This window comes from Engystomops pustulosus, chromosome 3, assembly GCF_040894005.1.
Source record: "Engystomops pustulosus chromosome 3, aEngPut4.maternal, whole genome shotgun sequence".
Taxonomy (NCBI): Eukaryota; Metazoa; Chordata; class Amphibia; order Anura; family Leptodactylidae; genus Engystomops; species Engystomops pustulosus.
The window spans coordinates 167338071-167347147 of NC_092413.1; the positions used below are offsets into that span (position 1 = coordinate 167338071).

The window sequence follows — 9077 nt, forward strand, 5'->3', positions numbered from 1 at the left end:
TAAAGTGTGTTGCCTCAACACAATATATTATATTAATATATTATTTCCTCAAAGGAGAAATAATTAAAAAAAAAAAAAACTATTTTGGTAGCACATTGCCTTTATAGGGGTATTCTCGAAGGTTATTATGTACCGGAGTACCATATGGAGGACAAAGACTATCTATGTCTCTGTAGTATTGATCCACAGGGACCTGTGTACAAGAATGGACCTGAACATGATAACTATAATTTTATAAAAGATGGCCCGATGATCCCCTCCCAAAGTTTCAATATATTGATCAGCTTAGTCAGTAGCTTGTTATTTTAACCTAGTTACTGTAAAATAAACTTGGATACTTGTATCAGTACAATTCCCATCCATCATTGCATTCTCACATACTTTGCACTTTGATTCCTTTATCGATCATGCTTTATTACTCGTGACAGGTTCCACCTTTGTGACAAGCATTGGACATTAAACCTTCATAAACAATACACCTTTCTACTTACTGATAAGACAAGCTATAAGTACACAGCTTCCGCTGTTACAATGCATCATGCTGAATGTATTCTCCTCTTTACTTCCTATATCATTAGTAAATACAAGACATGGGCTTGGCAGGTTCTGCTCATTCCAAGGTGAAACACGCCAGAATCCTGCTACTCGGCCTGGATGCAGCAGGGAAATCTACTGTTCTGTATAAGTTCAAGTTCAAGGAGCCCTTTTCAACGATCCCTACAGTGGGGTTTAATGTGGAGATGATACAAACTGAGAAGCATCTGCAGTTAACTATTTGGGATGTTGGAGGACAAGAGAAGATGAGATCTTTCTGGTGCTACTACTTTGAAAATACTGATGGACTGGTCTACGTGGTGGACAGCACTAATAAACACACTTTGGATGAAGCAAAGAAACAATTTCAGTTCATCCTCCAGAACGAGTTAATAAAGAATGTGCCGGTGGTCTTACTGGCCAACAAGCAAGACCTGCCTGGAGCTCTGAATGCCGATGAAATTACTCGAAAATTTAACATGAAGAAATACTGCAGTGACCGCGATTGGTATGTCCAGCCATGTTGTGCCATTACAGGCCAGGGTCTAGCTGAAGGCTTTAACAAAGTGACGGAATTTGTGAAAAGATCGAAAGATGATTCTGTGAGATTCACCAAGCAGAATGTAACACTGAAAACGTCTCGTAAAATGTGAACGCTCCCCTGCAGCTCATGGACCATTAACTTTATGCACCTTAAATGTAAAGCCTGACCGATTCATCACACTGTAATATAGCAATGAAGGAAAAAGCTATAAAAAGCTGTTATAAGTTATTCATTGTCATTACCTGCACAAGAATACATCATTCATAGGAGGCTATGCACATGCACTGAATTACAAACCTGCAGAATAAGAAGGCTTACAGTATAAAGGGCCAATATTAGGGAAATAAGTGACTGTCTGGAATAGCAGCATCTTATTAGGTGGCTACATACCGTTAGTGCTATGTCTATGAATAAGACATTCAGCCCTGTGTAGGGTATTATTATGCATCTGGAATATCTGCACTGTTGTAATACTTACCATCAGTATTATAGAGATGATAGAAGAAAATTATTTTCTGTATAAAACACAATGCTTTATTTATATTTAGTTAATATTAAAAGAAAATGACTTTATCAATGTGACCAGTGTAATGACATCATCGTTTTCTATTAAATCCATATTTTTTTAATTTGTGTTATTTTGAGTGGCTGCTTTACATTGTGACAGTACATAGGTCATAGCTTTCTAGTTTACTGTAGAAGGCTCTGTTCACATCCCAAATAAGACCCTTAAACACTAATCAGGAAAAAGCCTAATACCGTAAGGTATTTCTAGGAAAAAGGTGTAAAATAAGTAGGACATTGTAATTTTCTATCTACGTACTGTATAGCATGCTAAAACCTTAAGATCAATGAAGTTGTTTGCTTTCGATATCCATTTCTAGTGAGAAGGGTCCCCTAGTGGCCCATTTGTCACTTCAAGGCTCTATAATCTAAATAAGCTGATTGAATATTCCAAAAAATCATTATCTTATGACTGCATTAGAGTTTCTCTACATTTCAGTATTGGCATGCCCAATGAGATGGGAGGGGATTTCAGGTAGACAGACCCTTCCCCACAATGGTGGTGATTAATAACGATAAGTTTTTTATTTGTTGGGCTGTTTTTCATGCCACAGAGTCATTGTTAAAAAACATTTCAGAGAAAGATTTGTGTTTCTTTTACAATGTTTGCTATATATATATTACAGTATATATACAGGTAGTTCTGACTTAACAACAGAACAGTGGACAACAGTGCAGTGAACAACCTCTCTGTCCACTGTTGCCTCTGGTGATGGTCTCTGGGTGCTGGCAATATACTGAACCTTAGCCCCAGGCTGCAGTGATGGATGGTGTCTGTAGTAAAGTTTTAGTCTAAATTCTTGTTCACTTTGCAATCTAAAATTTTTGAGAATCCAAAAAAAATTTGGTCTGGAGTAACACTTACAAAATATACCTGTTCTGACTTACATACACATTCAACTTAAAGGAAATCCACCATCAGATTACCTGATGGTAGATGAAAATTATGTACGTACCTTCCCACCTCGTCCCCGTGTGTCCCAAGTTTCCTTTCTTTGCATGGCCACATTTCTGTAAAAATTAAGTTTAGCAGATACGCAAATTAGCCTGTGGCTCCACTGTAATATAATTTATGCTCGCCCTGGGGCCGTGCCAGCCCCATTCTGAGAACTTAGAACTTAGCCCCATTCTGGGCTCTTAGAACGTGGCTGCCGTTATATACGGTGGAGCCTGATGGTGCTCTGCAGAGCACCACAGACTAATTTGCATATCTTGTAAACAAATTTTTTACAGAAATGCGGCCATGCAAAGATATAAGAAATTAAGCTTAGGATTCACAGGGATGGGGAGGTACGTAATAGTCATCTACCATTAGGCGATCTGATGTAGATGTCCTCTAAGGACAAACTATCAGAACCTATGTTGTATCACCAGTTGACCAGATGGTATTCATTATGATTGAAGTTGGTGTTAATAGTGTCATAGGGCAAATGATCATTTTTTTTAGGACTTAATTGGGGCATCTATAGTCATCTTAGTTCCATGCCATTCAGTGCAATGACTAGTGGCATCCTTCAATGATATGATTACTGATCTAACAGATTGGAATTGTGGCACATCTTCTCAGCTCAGGACCCAACATGCACCTGCTATTTTGCAAGATCATGATCTGTGAAGCAGAAAGCCAAGACTTTGCTGCACATTCAGAAACTGTGTCCCTAGCTGATATATTTTGGGGAAACTCTCACCTGGATATTTTTCTGCAACATCTCTAGTATTACAAGGTGTTCATTCAAATGATAAATTGTTGTGTTGAGTCTGCGGATGACAGACAGAAAGGAAGACAAAGCTGTGGACAATTCATTCACCATGCAAGTCCCCCCTCATCTATACTAGCCAGTGTAGCAAATCAGTGGTGTAACTAGGAGTGGCAGGGCCCCATAACATATTTATAAATGTGGCCCCCTAGCCCCTCAGAAATATACATATTTGTATACTCATACATTTAACACTTATGCACACACATTTATACACCGATATATACATTTATTATACATTTATACACTTACACAAATCTGTCCCAGTAGCTTCTATCTACATGATCTCTAGATGTAGAGGATGTCTCCTGTCGATGGTGATGGTAAAACCGCCTCTCCTCTAGGTGTAGAGGATGTCGCCTGTCTATAGTGTTGTTAGAACCTCCTCTCCTCTAGGTGTAGTGGATGCCCCCTGTCTATGGTGATGGCAGAACCTCCTCTCCTCTAGGCATAGAGGATGACCCCTGTATATAGCGATGGTAGAACCTCCTCTCCTCTGGGTGTAGTGGATGCCCCCTGTCTATGGTGATGGTAGAACTGCTTCTCCTCTTGGTGTAAAGGATGCTCATTTTCTATGGTAATGGTAGAACCCCCTCACCTCTCGGCATCTCCCTATCTATGGGTAGAATTGCCTCTCCTCTAGTTGTAAAGGAAGCCCCCTGTCTATGGAGATAGTAAAACCACCTCCCCTCCAGCTCTATGGCCATAGTAGAACTGCCTCCCCTCTAATTGTAGAGGATGCCTCTTGTCTGTGGTGATGGTATAACCGCCTCTCCTCTAGCTGTAGAGGATTCCCCCTAGTCCAGGCCACAGGCCTAGGTATAGAAAGATTTTTGGAGACATCCCTGTACTGCCAATTCAGATATTTCTACATTGTACAGGGGTTTCCCCTCATCCTTTTTTTCTAAACTGAATAATCCCAAATTTAGTAATCTGTCATATGCTAGTTCCCCCATTCCCCTAATAATCTTGGTTGCTGCGTACCTGTTCCACGTCTACTATGTCATTTTTATACACTGGTGCCCAAACCAGATTTGTATAAGGGCAAAACTATGTTGTTATCATGAGTATCTAGTCCTCTCTTGATACATCCCATCAGTGCCGGATTATAGGCAAAGGCTCCGGGGAGGCATGCCCCAAGGCCCCCACAATCTTGCTCCCAGGGTGAGCCGCCACCAGATGGCAATATCTATCACTGACATTAATAATGTATGTGGCCATTTGACTTGTGCCATCAGCGGCGGACCACTGGCGCTCCCAGACACTGAGCTGTGTCTCTCTGGAACTGGGAGCAATGCAAAGTGGCTGGCTGGCTGTATACTGAGGAGGAGCTGGCTGGCTGTATACTGAGGGGGAGCTGGCTGGCTGTATACTGGCTGGCTGTATACTGAGGGGGAGCTGGCTGGCTGTATACTTAGGGGGAGCTGGCTGGCTGTATACTGAGGAGGGGCTGGCAGGCTGTATACTGAGCAGGAGCTGACTGTATACTGAGCGGGGGCTGACTGTATATTGTAGGGGGGGCAGGCTGGCTGTATACTGAGGGGGAGCTGGCTGGCTGTATTCTGAGGTGGGATGCTGGCTGTATACTGAGGAGGGGCTGGCTGTATACTGAGCATGGGCTGACTGTAAAGTGAGCGGGGGCAGACTGTATATTGGAGGGGGGCAGGCTGGCTGTATACTGAGGGGGGCTGTCTGGCTCTATATTGGAGGGGGGATGGCTGGCTCTATATTGGAGGGGGCAGACTGGCTGTATACTGAAGGGGGAGCTGGCTGTATACTGAGGAGGGGCTGGCTGTACACTGAGGAGAGCTGGCTGGCTGTATACTGAGGGGGGATGCTGGCTGTATACTGAGGGGGAGCTGGCTGGCTGTATACTGAGGGAGAGCTGGCCGGCTGTATAGTGAGGGGAAGCTGGCTAGCTGTATACTGAGGGGGAGCTGGCTAGCTGTATACTGAGGGGGAGCTGGCTAGCTGTATACTGAGGGGGAGCTGGCTGGCTATATACTGAGGGGGAGCTGGCTGGCTATATACTGAGGGGGAGCTGGCTGGCTGTATACTGAGGAGGGGCTAGCTGTATAATGAGCATGGGTTGACTGTATACTGAGCGGGGGCTGACTGTATATTGGAGGGGGGCAGGCTGGCTGTATACTGAGGAGGGCTGTCTGGCTCTATATTGGAGGGGGATGGCTGTCTCTATATTGGAGGGGGGCAGACTGGCTGTATACTGAAGGGGGAGCTGGCTGTAAACTGAGGAGGATGTTGGCTGTATACTAAGGAGGGGCTGGCTGTATACTGAGGGGGGACTGGCTGGCTGTATACTGAGGAGGGGGGCTGGCTGTATACTGAGGAGGGGGTCTGGCAGTATACTGAGCAGGAGCTGACTGTATATTGTAGGGGGGCAGGCTGGCTGTATATTGTAGGGGGCAGGCTGGCTGTATACTGAGGGGGAGCTGGCTGGCTGTATACTGAGGTGGGATGCTGGCTGTATACTGAGCATGGGCTGACTGTGTAGTGAGCGGGGACAGACTGTATATTGGAGGGGGGCAGGCTAGCTGTATACTGAGGGGGGCTGTCTGGCTCTATATTGGAGGGGGGATGGCTGGCTGTATACTGAAGGGGGAGCTGGCTGTATACTGAGGAGGGGCTGGCTGTACACTGAGGAGAGCTGGCTGGCTGTATACTGAGCATGGGCTGACTGTAAAGTGAGCGGGGGCAGACTGTATATTGGAGGGGGAGCTGGCTGGCTGTATACTGAGGTGGGATGCTGGCTGTATACTGAGCATGGGCTGACTGTATAGTGAGCGGGGACAGACTGTATATTGGAGGGGGGCAGGCTGGCTGTATACTGAGGGGGGCTGTCTGGCTCTATATTGGAGGGGGGATGGCTGGCTCTATATTGGAGGGGGCAGACTGGCTGTATACTGAAGGGGAGCTGGCTGTATACTGAGGAGGGGCTGGCTGTACACTGAGGAGAGCTGGCTGGCTGTATACTGAGCATGGGCTGACTGTAAAGTGAGCGGGGGGCAGACTGTATATTGGAGGGGGGCAGGCTGGCTGTATACTGAGGGGGGCTGTCTGGCTCTATATTGGAGGGGGGATGGCTGCCTCTATATTGGAGGGGGCAGACTGGCTGTATACTGAAGGGGGTGCTGGCTGTATACTGAGGAGGGGCTGGCTGTACACTGAGGAGAGTTGGCTGGCTGTATACTGAGGGGGGATGCTGGCTGTATACTGAGGGGGATCTGGCTGGCTGTATACTGAGGGAGAGCTGGCCGGCTGTATAGTGAGGGGAAGCTGGCTAGCTGTATAGTGAGGGGAAGCTGGCTAGCTGTATACTGAGGGGGAGCTGGCTAGCTGTATACTGAGGGGGAGCTGGCTAGCTGTATACTGAAGGGGAGCTGGCTGGCTATATACTGAAGGGGAGCTGGCTGGCTATATACTGAAGGGGAGCTGGCTGGCTATATACTGAAGGGGAGCTGGCTGGCTATATACTGAGGGGGAGTTGGCTGGCTGTATACTGAGGAGGGGCTAGCTGTATAATGAGCATGGGTTGACTGTATACTGAGCGGGGGCCGACTGTATATTGGAGGGGGGCAGGCTGGCTGTATACTGAGGAGGGCTGTCTGGCTCTATATTGGAGGGGGGATGGCTGTCTCTATATTGGAGGGGGGCAGACTGGCTGTATACTGAAGGGGGAGCTGGCTGTAAACTGAGGAGGATGTTGACTGTATACTAAGGAGGGGCTGGCTGTATACTGAGGGGGACTGGCTGTATACTGAGAGGGGGATGGCTTTATATTGAGGGCTGTCTGGCTGTGTACTGGGGGGGGCTGGCTGTATATTGGAGGGGGGCAGGCTTGCTGTATACCGAGAGTGGGGCAGGCTGGCTGTATACTGAGGGCGGGATGACTGGCTATACACCGAGGGGGAAGGCTCGCTGGCTGTATACCGAGGGAGGCTGAATGTATACTGAGGAGGGGCTGGCTGGCTGTATACCGAGGGGGGGGGGGGCTGGCTGGCTGTATACCGAGGGGGGGCTGGGGGGGGCTGGCTGGCTGGCTGTATACCGAGGGGGGGGCTGGGGGGGGCTGGCTGGCTGTATACTGAGGGGGGGGCTGGCTGGCTGTATACCGAGGGGGGGGGGAGTAGTTATATTCTTGTACATAGGGAGCTGTATTGTAGTAGTTATATTCTTGTACATAGGGGGCAGTATTATAGCAGTTATATTCCTGTACAAAGGGGGCAGTATTATAGTAGTTATATTCCTGTACAAAGGGGGCAGTATTATAGTAGTTATATTCCTGTACATAGGGGGCAGTATTATTGTAGTTATATTTTTGTACATAAAATGCTGTATTATAGTAGTCATATTCCTGTACATAGGGGGCAGGATTATAGTAGTTATAATCTTGTACATAAAATGCTGTATTATAATATATTTTACTTAAGGGCAGTATTATACTAGTTACTTTCTATCGGAAAAAGTATTGTAGTAGAGTTTTTTGTGTATATATAAGGAGGCAGTATTAAAATTTGTTCTTTTAAAGAAGCTTTATTCCTGTACAAGGGAGGCAGTATGAGTCTCTTTCTCTGCACTATACATGTTGATTAATACCATCTATCAACAGTTTGTGTGAAGTTTAGTAACTCCACCACGTCACATGGTCACGTCTACATGTTTTGACTCCGCCCACAGAATGGGGCCAGTTTTTTCCAGCGCCACTTTGAATTCCAAGTTCGCCCCTGCCTGCAGCGCTCACAGCACAACCAGGGGTGAAACTACAGTGGTAGCAGCATACCAGCTTTGGGCCGCGCAGTTTTAGGGCGCCCTTTCATCTGACCTGACTCACTAAAGAGTAGGATGTGCACCGTTATTTACATATTATCAAAAACAGTGCAAACTGTGCTAGTTTTAAGTTGGAACAGGGGCTCCATTCAGAGGCCTGCTCTTGGGCCCCGTCTCTCCTAGTTACCCCCTGAGCACAATTATACGAGTCTCATCTCCTACAAGAGTAAAACAAATGCCCCCTATAGTAGATATCAATGTATATATATATATATATCAGGAGCCCCTGCGTCTCTCTTTCCTTCCTTCTTGGCAGTGCATCTCCATCCTTACCGCAGTGCATCTCCTTCCTTCCTTGGCAGCGGCTTTCCTTTGCGGCAGTGCCTTTCCTTCCTTCCCAGCAGCCCTTCTCCTTCCTTCCCAGCAGCCCTTCTCCTTCCCGACAGTGCATCTCCTTCCTTCCCGACAGCACCTATCCATCCTTCCTTCTCGGCAGCGACTTTCCTTCCTTCCCGGCAGCACCTCTCCTTCCTTCATAGATCACAGTCTGGAGCTCACGGAAAGACTCTACATTTCTCATCTACTGAAAAAGGAAACAAACATCTCCTTCTTTCCCGGCAGCACCTCTCTTTCCTTCCTTCCTTCCTGGCAGCACCTCTCCATCACTCCTTCCCGGCAGCGCCTTTCCTACCATTCCCAGCAGCGCCTCTCCTTCCTTCCCGACAGTGCATTTCCTTCCTTCCCAGCAGCACCCGTCCTTCCTTTCTGGCAGTGCCTCTCCATCCTTCCTTCCTGGCAGTGGCTTTCCTTCCCAGCAGCGCCTTTCCTTCCTTCCCAACAGTGCATTTCCTTCCTTCCCGGCAGCACCCCTCCTTCCTTCCTTCATTTCAGGC

General features: G+C 46.8%; 1 protein-coding gene across 1 annotated transcript; it reads left to right on the forward strand.

Annotated features, from left to right (window-relative positions):
- Nucleotides 1–525: 525 nt before the first annotated feature.
- On the forward strand, nucleotides 526–1656 carry ARL14 (ARF like GTPase 14). Its single transcript, XM_072142901.1, has one exon. The coding sequence runs from the start codon at nucleotides 591–593 to the stop codon at nucleotides 1185–1187; it is 597 nt and encodes a 198-aa protein (XP_071999002.1). The 5' UTR covers nucleotides 526–590; the 3' UTR covers nucleotides 1188–1656.
- Nucleotides 1657–9077: the final 7421 nt, after the last annotated feature.